Source organism: Halichoeres trimaculatus, unplaced genomic scaffold, assembly GCF_033239565.1.
Source record: "Halichoeres trimaculatus isolate MK-OKI-2021-1 unplaced genomic scaffold, fHalTri1.1 fHalTri1_scaffold_2, whole genome shotgun sequence".
Taxonomy (NCBI): Eukaryota; Metazoa; Chordata; class Actinopteri; order Labriformes; family Labridae; genus Halichoeres; species Halichoeres trimaculatus.
Genome location: NW_027437180.1, coordinates 28,414,969 through 28,435,745, shown reverse-complemented (window position 1 = coordinate 28,435,745; position 20,777 = coordinate 28,414,969). Strand labels below are relative to the sequence as shown.

The window sequence follows — 20,777 nt, the reverse complement described above, 5'->3', positions numbered from 1 at the left end:
CCTATTATATTATGTATCGTGTCATTTCTTGTTGTTTCCTATCTTGTCCTACCATATGTCATTTCATGTCAGGTCAAGGGAAAATCTGTTCTACTGCATGTTATAAATGGTCTGAGGTGACCAATAAACAGCTGGCCTGGAGTCTGTCAGTTATGCATCTTGGCCAGTTTGCCTGTTATAATGTTGAGCTCTTTTACAGTACCTTGTCATACTGTATTGTACTGTATTGTCTTTTTAGGGTCCTCGGCCTGAGCCAGGGCACCTTCTAGCAAGAGCTAGAAGGTGCCCTCGGCCGAAGGCCGAGGGCACTATTGTATTTCGTCCGTTTCTTTTTTTTTTTTCTTATTATTCCACACCGTCAATGAACGCTAATTTGACCCCCTAAACATGCTCCAAAACTCACCAAAATCGGCACGCACATCAGGATCGCCAAAAAATTCGAGAAAATACCAAACATGACCCCTGACATCCCATAATACTCTCTAGAGAACCAAAAAACCTAAAAAAAAAATACACAAAAACACACAAAAACGGCCCTAGCTCAGGCTAGGAATGTCGTAGAGAGATGAAACCAACACCAAAATTTTCAGCTCAATGAGACGCAAAAATCATATGCTGCTACCCTGGACCTATCTCCAACAGGAAGCCGGCTATTTTGCCTTTCAAAATAAGAGTTTTCTGCATTTTTTCCCTTTCTGCAAAAATTTTCTCCTCTGAAACCAAAAATGGCACATGCTTGAAAATACCATCACATGACAGACTAGACCCTGCTCTACAAAAGTTGTGAAGGAAGTTGTTGTTTCTGGCCCGGTTTTCGAATGGCGAGCCCTCAAAGCCGCCGACCGCTTTTGGCCGATTTAGGATTTCTCCATGTTAGCAGATGAGGAGAAAAGATTTCAGGTCAAAACACACATTCTACTAGTGCCGCATTTGGGCCTCTAGACAAAAAACTAAAAGTCATAGAGCTTTAAAAAATACATGGTTGGATTCCTGACAAAATTGTCTACAACCATATGATATTTTTACACAGATTAAGCCAACATTGTGGCCTACAGGACAAGTAGTTCGGCCATTTCTCTAAAGTAAAAAATCCATTTCTAGCACTTTTCCAGCGCTTTTACAGCGTTTTTGTGACGCATTTGGGCTTCTAGACAAAAAAGTATAACTCGTACAGCTTTAAAAATGCCAAAAATGGATTCCTGACAAGCTCTTCTATCAAATATGATATTTTTGACACAGATTGGGATAAAATTGTGGACTCTGTGAGGACTTCTTTACATTACATGCCTGATAAACTCTCAGTCTCCACTCTGTTTGGGGTTCTGTCACGCTAATTAGAACTCCAAGCATGCAGCAGGTGATGTCATTCAGCACAGCAGAGGATACGTTGCCATGGTATCAACTGACTCCCAGACATCCCATAATATTCTCTCAGAGCCATTAGGCTCACTTTCACCCTATGCACACCAAAACAGCCCTAACTGGGGCTAGGAATGTCGTAGAGAGATGAAACCAACGCCGAAATGTTCGTCTTATTTTGATGGACACATTGGAGGGAAAACCGGCAGGAGCCCGAGGACCCGTCTAATGCTGCTTGCAGCTTTAATTATTGTAATGTTTTGTTTGATAATTGCAGCACACTTTGGATATCTCATTTGGTATGGATGATACTAAGATGGCACTACACTAATTGTATTCAGAGCCCATGGGTGCCCTCTCTGAAACAGCTGTCTTCCTTTGACTAAGAAAAATATTCAACACCAGCTGGTGCCAGTTACTTAAAAGAATTAAAATAAGTTTCCGTTCCTCTGTAGAAGTGGTTTATGATTTGTGTCAGCCTTGTGTAATCCTCTCTAACCATGGGGTTATGTTAGACTCGTGAGAGTTTAGATAAATTAAATGAAGGATTGGATAACAGTGTTGGGAACAATGCAGAATAATGCTGTGTTGGGTGATTATGACCCGGTTATTTGGCCTCTGTCAAACCGTTGAAGACACAAGTGTTGTTTCTGGACAGGGCCCCAGATTGGTGGTATGCAGCTGGGAGGGGTTGGGCCAACAGTTGCTCCATGTGGAGGGCACACTGACAGCAATATCAAGGACAGAGGCTACCAGTATAAAGCCTTTGTCACCCTCAATTTCCACTTTTATAGTGCCATTAGCATGATGTTAGCTTTTAAAAGTAATCTTTTTTTTTCTGTTTCGGACAGAGGTGGTGTCAGAATCAATAAGTTTACGTATGGAGGACAATAGTGAAATTTTAAGAAACTTATAAGTGTTTTCATTTGAACAATTTGAGCACTTCAAGAAAGAAATACTGTGCATGTGTAACAGCCATACTTAAAACTGTTTTCATGCATAAAAGTTCCTAGCGTTTCTGTTGGATTGTGGCCTTTAACAATGATAGTTTTTCAATAAGGACCCCTTTCATACAGGAGGACTATATGTGCTGTGTTTCCTTTGCAGACAGGACCTTAAGAATAGCTTACTTGGTACCAGTCATAACTTCTGCAAATTGCATGTGAAGATAGCTGTTTTTTAAAGTGAATCATACTGAGACTCAAATGCACTGATAGAATGTAAAACAATAAAGAAAGACTTGATTGTGTCTGGGTGGCAACTTGGCAAAGCAAACAGACACAGTGTAGGACAGTGATAAAAAAAAAAGTTTCCTAAACCAGTTGTCCTATAATCATTTTTACGCAGCACAGGTAGAAATGGACAAACTGGTATTGTGTGGGTGGATATTATTCTCTTTATTTTCACAAAATGTGCATAAATCTCCCTTTAGGTATTCTGTGGATTTTAATGAAAAGTGAAATCAACATATTTTAGGCCTCACAGCTCTGCCATACTTAACTTTTTGAAACCAGGGTCTGCAACTTGCAGCTCTAGACCCTTCTTTCCAGTGGCTCCTTGTAGCCTAAAAAGAAAAAAAAAGTATTGAAAAAAAGAATTTTCATTTTTCTTAAGAAGGGTATTAATGATTTAAGATACTGACATTAAATAAAATTATGTATTAACTTTTTGTTGAACCTGATATGCGCCGCATCTTGCAATGAAGCCTGACACCTTTCTTCAGCCCACCAGTTTTCAATGCACCAGTGGCTAACCTCGAGTTTTACACACCTAGTAAGATAATTAAATACAAAAAGAAAAATCTAGAAAAAAAACAACAACATATTTTTATTCTATGAGTATGGATTCATTTAACTGCCAACATGCCTGCTTGATATACATGCATAATATGTGTCAAGACATGAGCAAACAACATAAAAATTATGAGTTAAACAATTTTATCAATATATGTTATCAAATTGAAGTTTTCATTCAAAAAAATTAGGAAATTATTGCAAATTATGGAAATTGCATATTTTTTGAAAAAAACATTTGTAGTTTTTCTCAACTTTTCTCAAGTTTTTAGAAATTCTTACAATTTTTTTCACAATAACTTTTTTTTGGTGTTTCTTAAAATTTCAATTTTTAAAGTTTTTTGAAACTTCAGTGTTTGAAATTTCATTTTTTTTATTTGTGCAAACTTTTGAATTTTTTTTTTCCAATTTTTACAAGTTTTTGTGTCAGTTTCAAAATGTTTGAAATTTTTTGGAAATTCATCAGTAATTTTGCAAATTTATTGAATTCCAATTTTATGGAATTCTTTTAAAATTACAATTTCTTTTAATTGCTTTGAAACTACAAACTTTTTTGAATTTTCAATTTTTCTTTAAACTTGTGCAAATTTTTGAAATTTTAACATTTTTTCTAATTTCATTTTCAAATTTCAAAATGTTAGACATTTTTTTTAAAATTTTATAAAAAAAAATAGACTTACAATTTATTAATTGATAAAGTTCCAACTTAGATAATTATTCACTTTGTTTTTACTATGTATAGAATTGTTTCCACTGTATAGTCTGTATTGTGAACATTAAGTAGATGTTGTGGCTCCAGAATGACTTTAATCCAGGTGAGCTGAAGGAAAATGGCTCTAATGAAAGTAAAAGTTGCAGATCCCTGTCTTGGAAGTTGCAGAAAACAGGTCACAAAACAAGGAACATCAGCAGCCAGCAGGCAGAATTTTCAGAGCGAGCATGGTTTTTATAAAATTTGAGGTTTAAAATTCAACTTTTGGACAACTTTACGTTTATAATGAGTGTGTCCTGGGAATTTCTTTGTCTATGATGTCATTCCTAGAGCAAGAGGAGCTTCCAAAAAATGCTCAGCCTTAAAATCTCTGGAAACATTTCTGTGTGCTCAGATGAGCTTTTAAAGTAAAGAGATTTGTTGTTTAGCACCAACAACTGCTCACCTGCTCCAGCGTTACACAAGACAAAAAATGTCTTGGGCAAACGTGATGACTTTTTAAATCTGCTTGTACGAAGGTGATTTCTGATGAGCCACTTTTCTCTCAGTTACTGCTTCAGGTGCCAGCTGTTTGAAAGTGATTTGTATCTCTCAGCTGGCCCCAGCTTGTTCCCCAGGAGACCCCAAACACTACAGCAACAAGTCTAGACATGCATACATTTTATGTGTAAAGTCAAAAAAACATTGTGAGTTTTAACTTTGTTGGCTTGCTTTCAATATTAGTTTTGAAACTTACAGTAATAGCGCCAGCAAATTTAGGAACTTTTGGAACAGCTACTCAAAATACCTGAAAAAATACTTCTCACTTCTCATCATCAATGATTATATAAAAAAAGGGAAAATGTACAATAAAATAGAAAATAAACATTGAGGACAAAAATAGGATTTTCTCTCATTAATCTTTTTAAAACCTTGGATTTTTCTTGGGACTCAAAAAACTCCTGCCGAAAACAACTAATCCAAAAGCCTCAGCTGTGAATTAGCTTTATCTAACCTCACCAAACCACAAAATCTGAACCACAGATTAATCTTGCTCACTTTTACTGAAGAGTTCAAACACTTCCTGATCATCTTTCTTTCCTATCTAGTCCCTGATGGATGAAACCTTTCAACCTCTTTGCCTTTGGACAGGCCATATGCTGACTCCCTGAAACAAACATTGAACCTCTTAAGGTCATGGCCTAAGCTCAAATTTCACACCAACATATAATACCTAGAAATGTTGTTTTATGACGCTTCGATTCTGCTCTGTTTTCAGTTTAAAGCTCAGCAAATAAAATGTAAAACTAGCATGCTAGAAGATGTACAAAAAAAAAATCAAGGTCCAGTGAATGTGAACAATTTTCAAGTACATTTGGTCTTATATACTTCTTAAAGATGGATATACACTCCTATAAAACACACAATAACTGACGGTGCCTAGCATCTCTAATCCTTGTAACATATCAGTTTTTCTCTTTCCCTGTCAAAACATGAACACACGTAGGTTGAACTGACCTCTACAAAGCTGATAAATTTAGGCAGCTATTTAAAATGGGGACAGCGCTCACGCAAGCATAGTTGAGATCAGTTTCTTACAGTGGCTACATTAAAACAGCAGGTGTTAAATCATGAGCACCATTAATCAACGCCACCAACGGTCCACGTGAGGACCTTTTCAACCCCGGGCCCTGACCTGATCACATCAGAATTTGATTCAGAGCTGAGTCACAAAAAGTACCTACTCCAAAAATAACTCTTTGAATGTGAAGGTCAAGTTAAACAGTAACACAGCAAATCTTCTAGTGTTAACAAGTGTTGATTTTACAGTGACAGATTCTTAGAGCTGACAAGTGGTGGTCACACAGTTGTTCGTCCACTCAGGGATCACATAGCTTTAGATGGACAACTTCAGAGCTCATGACAGACTTTGACGTGTGTGTTTCACAGAGGGAAAACTTAACAGATTTTAAGTTTTTGATGTTTTTTTCTTTTTTAGAAAGTCAAAAAAGCTAGAGAAAGAGTTTCATCTGACCTAACTCAAACAAAAACAATAAAAAAAATTGACCGAGACAGCATCTCAGATTTAAGGCAGTCAGTTCATGCCAAACTCTCTGTTTTCATCTCTGAAGATGTTTTTTTAATTCTGAGAAATCCTCTAGAAATCATCATTGTATGAATCAGGATTTGAACAACATTTATCCAGTACTTAATGCAGCAGTGTAGCTGTACCAAAACCATATGAGGGATTGAAAATGACAAGATGTGAAAGAAAAAATTCTGAAAAAAAAAAAAAACCCTGACATTCAGAAACACACATCTGCATATACAATTGCTTTAAAAGGAAATAAAATGAATAATTAAAAGACAGGTGCATTACCCAAAGTATTTTGATTTTCTTTGCTTGTATTTTCTTACTCATCTTTTTTTGTTCATTGTTTCTTTGTTTTTGCTTAAGCTGTCTTTACAGTTTTGTCACTTTTATTTGCACCTTTCCTATATACTCCATGGATGTGTATTTTGTTCTTGCAAGCTTTTTTTCAGTTTGGCCTTTCTGCTAAATTTTTAATCTTACCCTCATTAGTCTTTGCCCTTACTTTTTCTGTAAAAGCACTTTATAAACATTTTTAAAGCTACTTTGTGAATTCTGTCAAACTTAAGAGCATTCTTTGTGTGTTTTAAATATTTAAGTGCTATTGCATGTTAGATATTAATTTTATTTTGCATACTTGGACTGTTTTAGTGCTACAACATATGAAGTTTATTTATTTTACATGTGAAGTTCTCACTGTTTTATTTAAGCAACCTGATTAATGCTGTGGTTTGTAGAGGATGTGCACTGTCCTAGATATTTTTTTTAAATTCTCTTTGAAAAACATTCACACAGAGTATTCAACATTCAGAGTAGTCAAATAACTAGATGGTCGTTGGTCTATTTAAGGGAGAATATAATCTTTTTAAATGATTTTTTTTTAATTATTGTGAACACCTACATGTAAAAAAAACCATTCATACTATTTTATCTGTTTGAGTTTCTGCAGGATTGTGCCGTCTAACATCGTCGGTGTGTGTGATACTGAGCACTGAGTCATCTGCAGCTCCTGTGAAGGAACTGGAGAAGTTTTAGAGCTTGAACACCTGCTGTGAAGCAGTCACCAGCAGCCAGACACAACCACACTTGTGCAGGTTACCCCCTCTGCACATTCAAGGGTGCCGTGGTTCAAACAGTCAAAGGTCAACTTTGGATTTGAAAGTGTCACATGTGAGGTGGTTCAGTGGATGTGAAGGATTAGGGTGATACTCTAAACTGCGGATAATGACAATTCACTTAAGGAGGATAAATGATCACTGAGTATTTAGGTTGGGGGTTCACTCAGTTTACACATTTATAAATATCACAAATTTCAACACATCCATCAAAATGGCTCTGAAATAGGGACGTGTCAGTAAAATCAGACATTTTTCATGTTAAATAAACAAGGTGTTGATTTGTATCCCAAATAAAACAAGTGCTCAAACACAACAACAAAAGGGAATTCACTGGCATTAAATTGATGACAATTGTGTGTCATTTTGTAGGAATAACTTTAACAAATAGCTACCATGTTTACTTCAAGTTAGCACATACAGTACAAGACTGTCTTTTCAGGCATATGTTTTGCTGTTTTCAACAGATTATTAGACATTATTGCACTCAAACTTCAATTTTGGCACAAATATTGTTCTTCATACCCATGCATATTTTTGTTTATGTACCAGTGTACTTTACAAGTGCAACACTATCATTAGTCCATCCAGAAAATGGTACCAGATTACTTTAAAATTGAAAAATTCCAACAGTGGGCTGATATTTTTATTTGTTTCATTCCTGTAGTGCTTTTGAGTGCAGAAATCCTGAACTCAATAAGGCCAGGTGCATTTTTATCACCTGGATCTTCTAAAAATAGGGAAAGAAAGGAAAGACCAAAAAATCTGAAAAAAAAATCAGTTTACAAAAACAATAAATGCCGAAGTTTATCTTTCTGTGCAAAGATATTTGCTCTTAATGGATATATTTCTAAAGTTCAGGGATTCTCTTTGATAAACCTGTGCCGGCTCAATGCTAAATCTCTTGGTTTTATCTTGCTATTTAAAATGGCACAGACATTGCAATCAGTAACATTTGATCATATTGCAATCATTGTGTGTGCAACCAGGAACAAATGCCTCATCATGTCTGAAAAACACAGCAGACTGGGCCTTGCCAGAGTTGATGGTGTTTTTGCAGAGATGCTGTTCTCAGTTCCTGAATCACACTGTGGTTGTCTAGAAAGAAATAGCAAAGGGATGTTTGCTGTGGCGTCATCTGGTTTCAGCTTGCACGTGTCCTGAGTGTTTCAGGGATACTCTAGCCTAAAAACAGCAATGCTAGATGCAGAACTGTCTTCAATCATGCCAGCAATGGCAGACATGTACGGTTGCTCCCTTCTGGCAGTGGGTATTTGGTTTCACTCATGCTCATAAACTGCTGGTTCTCCAGCAAAGGTCAGCACCTTGTTAGGACCTACAGCGACAACTAACAACACTATTGTTCAGAGAAAACGTCTTTCTTTGAATACTGAGACTATGTGATGTTCAGACAAAAAGTGCAACTGAATGTAAGTTTTTGAGTGGTATCTTAGTGTTTGCGCTGATTATTTTTTTTAACAGATTAAAACACTTAACAGACAAAATAAAATCTAGAAACCGAAGCCTTAAAGGGTCTGATATGTTTGGGGAACATCATGTTCATTTCTGGAACAAAAAAAAAAGTATAGATGATAATTGACCAATGAGATGCAAGAATAGAGAAATCCTATTGTGTCTTTAGACATTATTTTCCCTACGCTATCAATACAGCAACTTTCATTGTTTATCATTTTAGCATTATTTCACTTTTAAACCAGTTAACTATAAAAAAAAAGTATTCTTTGGTTCAACGGCCATCATAGATTCATTTGAAATGATCCAATCACCTCACATAAATGCTGTCAGGCCATTCTGTTTATTACCTACTCACTATTCTCTTACTCAAATGTACAAATGAACGTGCAATGCTGTACAGGATTGCTGCTAACAAAGAATCATTGTGTATATAATGCAATGACAATAAAGCGTCTATTAACAAGTATAAGAATCTGAGTAAATTTTGTGTAAAGAGAAAGAAAACATTTTTGAACAAATTTTAGACATGTTAACATATTTAGAGGAATGAATTTGTTTGAAAAAATAATTTATTTTCTTTCCTGGAAAACTAGTAAAGTGATCATAAAATTATGTGCACTACCTGATGAGGTATAAAATACACAGCTGTTGCTCCAAACTGGAAGGAATAACCTTAATCATCTTAAGTTACACTTTAATAATCAGACTTTGTGAGAAAACAAAAAATCAAAATCCACAGAGATAACTTGGAAACTAGAAACATTTGAAAGAAGTAAAAGTGTCCCTGGTGTGTAAAGTTGTTGGTTATCAGCTGCTGCCCTCTAGCGGTATTTTCTTATAACAGCAACCTCTGTGTGGAAATGGTCCAGAGCCCTAACCAGTGCAGCTCTTTACTGTTTTCTTGAAGAAAAATGTAAATAGTGTAACTTTGACGTTTAATCTTTTTTTAAAAAAAGTCTTTGATTAGCAGGAAACCCTTATTACATCTAAGAAATTTATTTTGTCGTGATTTCTCACGTAATTTTGTTTTCGTAGTCTGTCTTTCAAAGCTCGTGAGGGCAAAGTGTTACGGGTCGAGGTATGCACGTGCACATCAAAACACAAACGCTGTCCGTGGTGCTGAAAAAGTCATCGCTATGTTTCGTATCGTTCCGTTTGTTTTCGGCGTTCAAGTTATTTTTTCACTGAAGATATCGCTTCTTAATTGTAAAGAAACTCATCATAAGTAAATTTGCAGAGTTTCTTTGTTTTTTTCTGAAATCTCCTTTGTTGATGACTTGACGCTTTTGTTTTTTCCCTCCACTGTCCGAAATCGAAGCAGCCTTCCGGGACGCAGCTGCAGCCGTGTCAGCCTGTGTCAGGACTTTCCGCTGTTCTGCTGCATTTTGATGTCGCCGAGGCGGGATAGGGCTGCTGCCGTCACCGACAACGCTCTCATTTACAGAGATTAATGTTTGAGAAGCAACATGACATCCACTAAACGGTGGCTACTGGCCGGTTTGGCACTCGTGTTGATATATGGAGCAGCTGAATGTAAAAGAAATTACAAATGTCCTTCAGGATGCTCGTGCACCAAGGAGACGATCATCTGCGTCGGAACCTCACAGATCCCAAAGACCATACCGAGCGAGATCAACTCGCTGTGAGTAACCAATAGTTTGATATTAAATCAGAGTGGCGCATCCTTTTATTTCAAACAAAGCAGTCAAGCTTGTATTTCAAGGAGACTGTGTTTGTGCTGTCGTGATTTCTGCCCCGCAGAGTTGGCTCCTGGTGTGTCTGGTACAATGTGCAAAGATGTCCCTGTCTGAGTCTGACTTTGATTAAATGTGTTTCTCTGTCAGGAGCATGGTGAATGGATCTATCTCTGAGGTCACTGAAGGGATGTTTTCCCTCATGCCTTCTCTTCAGCTGCTGTAAGTGAAATATTCTTGAATGCTGATCGATAATTGACTTTAAGGTGCAGACAAAGCATAAAGTAGATGAAATATAAGAAGCAAAATAAGCAGCACAGGAAGAAAGTTTGAAGTTATTTAAACTCATTTTTGAAATTGTCTTTCTTCTTTTTTTAACAGACTTTTAAATGCAAACTCTTTGACCACAATCAAAGATGATGCTTTCTCTGGACTCCCACATCTAGAATATTTGTGAGTATTATTTGGGGGTAAAAAAGGATAATAACATGACATGTTTTTTTTTTCTTTGGAATTGGAATAGCTAAAAATATGAGGACACTTAATATCAATCAGCAGTTTGTAACTAAGTTATGCAGTAATAGCCTACATCATGTTTCATGTCACATTATTTAATTTAACTTTGTTATTTTTGTGGGGGGCAGATTTATTGAAGGAAACAAGATTGAAACAATCACCAAAAATGCTTTCCGTGGGCTGCGAGATTTGACTCATCTGTAAGTCTGCTATTTTTCTTTCTTGCAATTCCTCAACATCTTCCGAATCTTATCAACACAGTTACAAAATAAATGTATAACATCTTGAAATTACTGCAAAATATTGACAACGTACATTCGTTTCCTCTGTGACTCTGCTTTAGATCACTTGCCAATAATAAGATGAGGTTCCTGCCCAGAGACCTGTTCTTTAACTTGGATTCATTACTGGAACTGTGAGTAAGCAGTTGTTGTGTCAGCATTGTGTGTGAGTGTGTGTTTGTGTGTGTGTCCATTTCCTTACTGCTTTTTATCATGTAGCTGACTCAGGCTGTGTGTTGTATTTTGCTACATTAGGAAAGCAGGAGTATTTAGTTTTTTATTTCTTTTACAGTGGTAGCATGACTTTTAGATTTTAGTTTTATTTTGGTTGATTCAATGAACAAAGCAAGTGTGGGTTGCTGTAGCTTATCTCAGATGGATTACAGAACTAAAATGCCAACCCTCTTTTATCAATTACATTTAAATATGCAAATAAATGCATTTAGCTGCACAGACGAATACTGACCCTTTCCTGTGTCATTCATCAGGGATCTGCGAGGAAACTCTTTCCAGTGTAACTGTGAGAACAAATGGTTGATGATGTGGCTGAAAAACACAAACGCCACAGTATCAGATGTCTTCTGTGCCGGGCCCAGTGATATGAAGGGCAAGCGGCTCAACGACCTTCCTATTCCACCAGGGGAGTGTATGTCCACAGGTAAAAAGACGAGCACACAGTGGAAGGCGAAATACAGAAAAGATATTCACAGACAAGCCCCTTTGGAAGAAGAAAGGATGGAGAAAATAGTAAATCAATAAAACAGATGAATAATTCAAAAGGATAGTATCATCCAGTAGTCTGCACTCAAATACAAACAGCCTGACTCCTGTTAGCATGTGAACACACAAACACATACAAGTGCAGACACACACCTAAACCAGATGGAGGAAAAAAGCCTGCAGGGCTGGATTTTGAGCTTGATGCTTGGGCTACCAGGCTAACATGCTGCCATTAAAGATCAGTAATGTTAGCATCACACTGATTTCCTCAACAAAAATGTAATGGTGCTAAATGGTGCTAAAGTTTGTTAATTAGCTATAAAAAGAAGCTATTATTGAAGCTGATTAGAGTGAAAGTCTATTAGCTTTCCAGATGTTGACTGAACTGTGATTTTTGTATTGTTTTCACAACTCTTTGCTGTATTAGTCTTATTTCTCTTTGTGCGAAAACTATCAGTGTAGATAGATGCAGCCAAAAATAATACAGCATAATACTATTAAACTCCCTGAACAAGCCATCAGCCAAATTAAGATTGCTATGACTCCAAGCTGTCATCCAGCAGACTTTAACAGCATAAAGAGTGTAATTTAAGCAGAGAGGTCCTGAGTCTGGACTCTCTCCCTCTGTCAGCAGACTGGCAGTTTCTGTGTTTGTCTGCATTTCACAGACTTTGTGCGTCATCAGTCCATTCCCATTCAGTCCATGTCAGCGGACATCTTCTCCTTCAAAGAGGACATCTATGTGGCCATGGCTGCCCCAAACTCCAATAGCTGTGTGGTTATGGAGTGGGATCACATCGAGATGAACTTCAGGAAATTTGACAACATAACAGGTTTGACAAAAAGTTATTTAAAAAGATGAATTGAGAATATTTACTCTTTGGTTTCTGCCTTTCCATCAGAATCACTGACACATACTTTTTTTTTGCAAGTTATTTGATAGAACAGCTGTTTAAGGGGTTGTTTAATGATGAGTTTAAATGTTGTGGGATGACTCATGTTTTCATTTCCCTCACAGGAAAGTCTGTTGTTGGCTGCAGGTCAGTTCTGATTGACAACCACGTCTTGATAATCGTCACTCAACTCTTTGGTGGATCTCATATTTACAAGTTTGACGATCAGCAGAACAAGTTCACAAAGTTTCAAACTGTTGAGGTCTTCAACATCTCAAAGCCAAACGACATTGAGGTCTTCCAGATAGATGCTGAGTGGTTCTTCTTGATCGTGGACAGCTCTAAAGCAGGCCTGTCTACTCTTTACAAGTGGACTGAGCAACCAGACCGCAATGAAACTGGTTTCCATTCCTACCAGTTCCTCCATGAGTGGTTTCGTGACACAGATGCAGAGTTTGTGGAAGTGGACGGGAAGTCCTACCTCATCATGGCCAGCCGCTCTCAGGCACCAGTCATCTTTCTGTGGAACAAGAGCACCCTGAAGTTCATACTTCACAGTGAAATCCCGTACGTTGATGATGTGGTGTCAGTGAAAGCATTCCAGTTGGAGGGGGAATTGTTTCTGGCTATGACCTGCTACATTGGTGACTCCAAAGTCCTCAAGTGGACCAACAAGCAGTTCACTGAGGTACAGGCTCTGCCATCTCGGGGAGCTATGATCCTCCAGCCATTCACCTTCACAGACAGACACTACCTGGCTCTCGGTAGCGATTATTCCTTCACACAGATCTACCTGTGGGACGTGGAGACCAAATTGTTTCACAAGTTTAAGGATGTTTATGTTCAGTCGCCTCGGTCATTCATAGCAGTCACCACTGACCGCAGGAATTTCATCTTCTCCTCCAGCTTTAAGGGGAAATCCATGGTGTTTGAGCATATTATTGTAGATTTAAGCTTATAATGCCTGTTAAAATCATAACTTTGCACAGAATTGGTAACTTGGATCAATATTGTGTGTATGCTATTGTAGAGTTTCAGCTGCAGTTTATGCAACCAGATTTATCTTTCTTGGTTTGAAACAAGCATGCATTTCTAGCAATTATGAAAATTTTGGTTATAATATACGTAATGAAGGTTAACAGATGATAAAGGCTGATGAGCATGGGGGCTTAAGAAAATGCCATGCTGTAAAGTCATTGGATTTCCCTTTAATTAATTACCTGCTAGAAAAAACTCTTTGGTTCCACCTATTGACTCTAAAACATCAAAAGTTGAGAAATGCGCTTAACTGGAACTTCCCAGGAAACAATGAAGCCATATCAAACCAGTTACTAGTTTAATGGTTTTGTTTCAGCGTGCATGAAACAGAGTTTTTTTGTTCAGGAGCTATACTGAAAGATAAAAACTATGAGCTTAAGTCTAATTGCATCCAGATGATAACTAACTACTGAAACATCATAGTGCCTGAAAAGTGGCTTGACTAATTTCTATGCAAATGTAAACTACTGAATGTTGCTCTGAATCACAATCACAAGTTTAATTGTGTGCTGCTACAACATGAAACATCATTTGAAATGCTCTTCCATCACATGACGTGTCCTGTTTTCAGCACTGACCTTTTGATATATGTCATGAACCTTACAGATACAATAACAAGCTGATTGGCCTTAGGTATAGAATGTTTTTTAACATGCATTATAAAATGTAAAGTGAAAACCAGGCCATGGTCTTATGTCCGTCATACCAGGATCTAGAATAAGCAAAAGCTGTGTTTTGGCATTTTAGATTTTCATGAAAAATAAAGCATTTCTCTTCTCATCTTCATTCTTACACTATCTTCAGGCTGATATGAGTTTGTGTAAATGCATTAAAAACATTTAACCACATGTGTTGTTGTGATCACCGTTTTTTTTTTTCAACACTTGTCATGACAAAGTATCTCCCAAGTCCAAAAAATTTTGACAATATTACTGCTAGAAATAGTAATATCTAGTATGTACACCTCTGTCACAGTTAAAGGACATACAAATCATATACTACCTCAGAAAAAAGCCTTTTGCTAACTAAGACAGAAACTGTTGTTTTTCTATTAATCCAACAGGATTAACAACCTAAACAAATAGATCAGGATCCCTGAACAAAGTGAAACGTGGAGATTTCTTTCAGTGTTCAGCAGAATCAGAGAGAAATGTATATTTTTGAACACTATACCCTTATAGGACATGTGCTATATTGTGATAAAGATAAAGCAAGCCAACAGGAGGCCAGGGTTAGAGCTAATAACATTTATTGTTCTCCTGTTTTAGACCTATAGTGTGTGATGGGCTGAATGCTTTAAAATATACATACTTCATCAAACAGTGTGAGAGAAATCTGTTTATTTTCTAACTTTTGATGCCTGTTTGAATATGCTCCTTTGGTTGCTTGTTGTTTCAACATTGTTCCTGTATTGTCTTTGTTGTTTTCTCCTTTTTAGCAGCCGTGAATTCAATACAAAACATGAATATGGAAACAAATTTTGAGGTTTTTGTAAGAATACAATCTGACAAAGCAGGACTACATTTTCATGACACAGGGACAAACACTAAAATTTTTCTTCCCTTTTTCAAAATGAAATTAAAGGAATCCAACATATTTTGTCACATCTAAATAATCCAGTATTTATGAATAAATACTTATATTGTTAAATTATTTTTTTAAAAATGTTACATTCAACTGTGAATTTATTAGGAGGCTGTTGTCTCCAAACAAATCTCAGTTTAACGAGGGTTTCCAAATGCGTCGCGACGGTCCTCTGACGTCAGGCCGACGAACGGAAGTGATGCAGATCACGTCTCTAGCTCATCTAATCCGTAGTGATGATGCAAAATGTCTCTAAATCTGATCCCAAGAAGACATCTGGGGTTAAGTGTTCAAAAATAACATTTTAAGTTTGATAATTGTACTTTTTGTTCCGGTGCGTTCTCCGAGATGGATCCGTCCAGGAGGAGCGAGAGTGACTGGCAGGGTCTTCTGAACGAGGTGAGACTGAAGTCACTAACCTCCACTGAGCCTGTGCACCAAACTGACAAATAAGCAGTAAATCCGCGTCGTTTCACGCTTATTATATTTTGTTTGTGACCTCCAGTTTGCAGCAGCAGTTAAATAAAAACATGGTTAAATCGCTGCTGTCTAAGCTTGGTTCGCAGGAAATGTTGATGAGGAAGTGATTTTTTTTTTCCTTGTACCTGCATAGCCTGGAGTCATTACAAAGTGATGACACATTAAGTGCAAGCCCAGCCGTTATAACCGCTGAATTAACTTTTCTCTTAATATTAACATAGTTGCTACAAAAATGTCATAAAAATGCAATGCATAAAAAATATGAGTTGATTATCAGCAACAGACCCAGCAGAAAATCATAAAAAGTCAAATGCTTTGAATTGCATGGAAATCAAATCGTCATTGTTAATGACAATCATACATGTTTGTTTGCAGTTTAAAAAACATTTTGCCAAATAATCTACCAGAATGATCTTAACTACTTTAGTTTAAGCCAATTACCTGTATTTGGAATAGGGCTGAACAATATTGGAAAATACTCTGATTGTTTTTTTTTGTTTTTTTTTGGGGGGGGGGGGGGCAATATTGTAATTGCAAATTAGTCTGCGATTTTTTTTTATTTTATTTTATTTTATTTTATTTTTGGGAGGGACTTATGTCTAAACACACAAGCAATAAATCATTCTTTTGTATGACCAACACAACAAAGGATACATTTTACTATTTTACTTTTTTTTATCATCTCTTAAAACTTCTTTTTGTTTGTTTGTTTTTTTAAAGTCCCTGATTTGCAAGCGAAAGTTGGAGAGTAAGAAGGAGGCTCTCCTGATTCTGTCCAAAGAGCTGGACACTTGTCAACAGGAGAGAGATCAGTACAGACTGATGGCCAACCAGCTGAGAGAGCGACACCAAGGACTCAAGAAGAAGTACAGAGAACTCATTGTGAGAACTATAATTTATGCTGCAGTATTTCTCCCTGTACATACAAATACATTGTTTCACATTGGATTCTATAAAATTTGGTAGACGCCACATTCAGAAACAATTTTCTGTTTTCCTAATAGGATGGAGATCCGTCTCTGCCTCCTGAGAAGAGGAATCAAGTGAGTGATTTCAACCCACAGATGTTTTTGTACATCACATTCTAACATTAGCATGCAGTTTGAAAAATCCAAAAAAAGTGGATTTGTCAAGTACTGCAAACTAGAGATCAGCTGATATGGTCTTTAGAGGGACAATACCAATTATTAGTAGTCAAGGAGGCCAATAACTGATATTTGGAGCCGATGTTCATTTGCAGTAAAAGTGAAAACATTGGCGTCAGTGTTTTTAATAATATCAACTCAAACACTTAACTCTCAGGCTCAGCAGCATGTTGCATGAACCTAAACTAAAACCAAAATAAAACCTGTGACTGGGATGTTAATACAATTTCAGGAGAGTCTGCTGCCTTTAAGGCATATATCAGCTTCCCAGAGCTTTCCACTCGGCGGACGTTTTCCCCCTCCGCAGTGTGTGTGAACACTGTGCATGCACAGCTTTCACTGCTAATTGGCTGTTACCTGGGCCATGGTCCTGTGCGTAACCAATCAGATGGTTCTATAGGTGGGACAACGCGGGAGACAGAGTAATGACTCCAGAGAGTGGCGCAGCTGCACCAGAACCAAAACAACCCAGTTTTATTTATTTATTTATTTATTTTTATCAGGTGTTGGATAATCACCCTGGCTAACTATAGGTCTATCCCTACAAAAAACCAATGTTTTATACAGCTGCTAGTGTTCTGTCTGACTTATAAATGTTTTTTTTTGCAGCTGATTCAAGCTGACTGATTACTTATTTGGCCTCATGTTGTCTCTATGTCTCTTTCAGGTGAATTTAGCCCAGCTGCTAAGAGACTCCAGAGAAAAAAACAGTCAACTGTCAGACGAGGTAAAGGAGCTAAAACAAAGACTCCTGGAAGCTCAGGGTGATAACAAGGTACATGTCTTCTTTTGCTTTAAAAAGGGAATCATTCATGGACATATGTCACGGTGGTTTGTGTGACTATCGGGTCCTGTTTCTCCAATCAGCTTCTGCGAATGACCATCACCAAACAGCGGCTGGGTGACGAGGAAGTCGGCGCTCGACATTTCCCTGCACATGAACGGGAAGATTTGGTCAAACAGTTAGAGAGAGCCCGAGAGCAGGTGGGAACAAGACGTTTATGCGTGCTGCACATACTTTGTTTTGAAGCGTCAAATGTACATGAGTTGGGATTTTCTGTCATTTGTTTTGCTCTGTTTTATATCCGACAATTGTAGAAGCAGCATAGATCAAAATGCATGTAGTCTTTTTACAAGCAGCAAATGAAGTGCAGCATCAGGGTCTCACATATGCTCTGTGTCACCGCAGAACGAGATCCTCGAGCATAGCGTTAAGTCGCTCACAGACGAGCTGCAGGATGTTCGAGCAGAGCGTGATGTGTTTCAGCAGAAGGCTCATCGTCTCAACGTGGAGATGAACCACATTGTAGGCAATGACGACATACGGGTAGTTGACATAGATGCACTCTGTATGGAGAACAGGTTGGTGTCTGTAAATATGTTCTATTCATGTTACCGTGTCTCATGTTTTCAGATGTGATCTACAGTTAATGTCTGACATCAAAAGAATGATCTCTGAGTCTGGTTTGAAATTACTTTTCAGGTACTTGCATGAACGGTTTGGTCAGCTTCAAGAAGAAATCAACTTGCTGAAAAGGAATTTGACAAAGTACAAGGTTAGCTATATTTGTTTTGTTTTTTAATCCAAGTGTTTCACTTAGGGCCACTCTTTTAATCTTTTTAAAGTTTCCCTCCACTTTTAGAGTGCCCTTGAATGTCGAAAAAACTCTAAGATCGGTGGGAAAGCAAACAGCAGTGCGCTGACTGGAGTGCTGTCTGCCAAACAAGGTCAGAAAGTTTATGTGATTGAAATCAGAACACTTCACAGTTTCTTGAAAATGCAGCCCCTGGTACCTTTGTGACTCGTGTTGTGCATGCAGTGAAGGAATTGTTGCTGTCAGAGGAAAATGGCTGCAGTCTACCGGTGACTCCACAGTCCATCTCAGACCTCAAGTCCCTGGCCACAGCTCTGCTGGAAACCATCCACGAGAAGAACATGGTGATTCAGCACCAACGCCAGATCAACAAGTACTCCTCCATCTCTTATTTCAAGCTCGTGTCAACACACTTCAGTGAGCTGGACGTCAGAGTGAGATCATGTGAATTTGTGTCTCTTTTGTCAACAGGATTCTTGGAACTCGAGTTGCAGAGCTGGAGACCAAACTCAAAACGCTGGAAATGTCGGGGCTGTGGAGCCTGCCAGGTGAACATCTTGATATATATAAATAAATATTCTGTTGGATCTTGAATTCTTTAGTCTCTTTACAGTGATTTTAATCTTTTCCTCTGTCCTTTTCTTCTTGCTGCCTGGAGGCCTGACTTATAATGTGTCTCTGGGAATATATGGAAGTATGTTTGCGTAATAGAGATTTCTTCTGCTTTAACGTTTTGAAATTATTATTCTTCTGTTACCACCAATGGTTATATCTCATCAATATATAGTTTCCAATGATAGCATTAAATTTGCACAATAGTAACCTTTCTTCAATTAAAATAAGGCTAATTGATACTTTGTTTAATGTTCAAACAGAAGGAAAAGACTCCATCATCCTGAATCCCCAGCCACCTGAGTCTACAGAGTTACCTGCTCAGCAAGGTGAGTGAGACTATACTTGTTTAAAACACACTATCTATTGGTCTGTGTGTTGATGGCGTAATAAATTGTAAATCAATTTTTATAGGTGTTGAAGTTTCTGAGAGAATAGTAGAAGATGAGCAGAACTCCACTGAAGTCTCAAGCCATGAGAGTGGACCTCCAGCTGTGTCAGGTGATGTAGAGGAACCTAAAGAGAAGGAAACCAGTGAGACCATGTGCTCCCAGAGACCCTTACGTCAGCTGACTGAGGAAGAGCCGATCAGAGAGCAGACTGAAACACCAGACGAGGAAGAGCGTTGCAACACTGTCCAGTTACAGAGCACAACTTTAACAGCTTTGACAAGTGACAAGTCAAACGAGGAGGAATGTTGTGATTCCTCACAAGAACTGGTAAATGTGAACACACACCATGTGTTGGGACTTTCTCATGCAACTCTCGAAGAATCAGGGAGAGAAGAGTTTGATGAAGGAGCTGAAGAGGTGGAAGGGGTTGAAACTCAGTGTATTCTAATAGAGGGGGACATCAGCAGTGAGCATGCTGCTCTGAGCTCAACAGAAGAGCAGGAGGATGTAGAGACAGAGCAGACAGCAGGTGGTCAAGAAGTTGAAGGACAGGAGTGATATATTATAAAAGTAAATTTTTATTTTTAAATGAATATGTATGAAGGAAAAGCAGAGAACGGTAATGTGATTAATCTTTTATGATGAAACCACAAAATGCTTCAAAGTGATTGTTTTAAATTCAAAACTTGTATTCCAAGAAATACATAAAAATAGGAAACATATCATCCCCCAAATGTGAAAAAAGGATAAGTGACATCACACTAATATTAGAAAACATCAATTCAAAGACATTGCTGATAAACACTCTCATCTTGTTCTTAAAAAAAAAAGGCTTGAATATGCAGACATGAGAGCAGCATCACTTTTAACACATATGCACCACAGCTGGACTCAGATGTTTTCACTTTGCAGCTTGAAGACAGAGCTCTGCACAGGAGCACATGTGAGGTTGTGCAACATAGTCTGGCTCACTGGTGGTGTTCCAGTTAATCTGGAAATTGTTTGATGGTTTTGAAGTCACAGCTTTTATGTGCTTGTTCACTTTTTCCTTTAATGTCTTGGACAAAACATTACAAGGCCTTGCTTTGTGTGTGTTGAAACAGGAAATGGTCGATGTTAAAGGTTGTGACAGTTATTAGCTCACTATGGGATGAAACAGAGACGCAGGATTATCAAAAAAAGAGAGAGAAATGGCGAGGAAATATGGCAGAATTACCTCAGATATAAGTGAATTTAGGGTGACATATGCTGTCAGTAGATCATAAAACAAAGGCGTGAACAAGCTTCAGAGAAGCTTGTTC

At 37.7% G+C, this 20,777-nt stretch overlaps 2 protein-coding genes across 3 annotated transcripts; both read left to right on the top strand.

The window, feature by feature from the left end:
- The first annotated feature begins 9,728 nt into the window (after positions 1–9,728).
- LOC141799821 (leucine-rich repeat LGI family member 2-like) lies at positions 9,729–14,516 on the top strand. The gene is made up of 8 exons (XM_074682199.1): positions 9,729–10,168; positions 10,371–10,442; positions 10,602–10,673; positions 10,865–10,936; positions 11,080–11,151; positions 11,506–11,675; positions 12,406–12,570; positions 12,756–14,516. The coding sequence occupies exons 1-8, from the start codon at positions 9,993–9,995 to the stop codon at positions 13,589–13,591; spliced, it is 1,635 nt and encodes a 544-aa protein (XP_074538300.1). The 5' UTR covers positions 9,729–9,992; the 3' UTR covers positions 13,592–14,516.
- A 902-nt stretch (positions 14,517–15,418) lies between these two features.
- On the top strand, positions 15,419–20,736 carry LOC141805552 (coiled-coil domain-containing protein 149-like). 2 transcript variants are annotated; one of them, XM_074690665.1, is made up of 13 exons: positions 15,419–15,651; positions 16,453–16,614; positions 16,737–16,775; positions 17,545–17,652; positions 17,745–17,861; positions 18,067–18,239; positions 18,361–18,433; positions 18,521–18,605; positions 18,698–18,845; positions 18,944–19,020; positions 19,131–19,166; positions 19,348–19,413; positions 19,499–20,736. In XM_074690665.1, exons 1-13 carry the CDS (start codon positions 15,601–15,603, stop codon positions 20,032–20,034), a joined length of 1,671 nt encoding a protein of 556 aa, XP_074546766.1. In that variant the 5' UTR covers positions 15,419–15,600; the 3' UTR covers positions 20,035–20,736. The 2 variants fall into 2 exon arrangements, with proteins under 2 accessions (XP_074546766.1, XP_074546774.1); XM_074690673.1 differs by lacking the exon at positions 19,131–19,166.
- The last annotated feature ends 41 nt before the right edge of the window (positions 20,737–20,777 follow it).

What these genes read in the sequence shown, in the direction of transcription:
- LOC141799821 (XM_074682199.1), top strand. Translation starts at nt 9,993, where the DNA reads ATGACATCCACTAAACGGTGGCTACTGGCCGGTTTGGCACTCGTGTTG. An exon ending in ATGCCTTCTCTTCAGCTGCT is followed by an intron (nt 10,443 to 10,601) that starts GTAAGTGAAATA and finishes TTTTTTTAACAG; the next exon opens with ACTTTTAAATGCAAACTCTT. An exon ending in TTGGATTCATTACTGGAACT is followed by an intron (nt 11,152 to 11,505) that starts GTGAGTAAGCAG and finishes GTCATTCATCAG; the next exon opens with GGATCTGCGAGGAAACTCTT.
- LOC141805552 (XM_074690665.1), top strand. Translation starts at nt 15,601, where the DNA reads ATGGATCCGTCCAGGAGGAGCGAGAGTGACTGGCAGGGTCTTCTGAAC. An exon ending in CTCCTGAGAAGAGGAATCAA is followed by an intron (nt 16,776 to 17,544) that starts GTGAGTGATTTC and finishes TGTCTCTTTCAG; the next exon opens with GTGAATTTAGCCCAGCTGCT. An exon ending in AGTGCTGTCTGCCAAACAAG is followed by an intron (nt 18,606 to 18,697) that starts GTCAGAAAGTTT and finishes TTGTGCATGCAG; the next exon opens with TGAAGGAATTGTTGCTGTCA.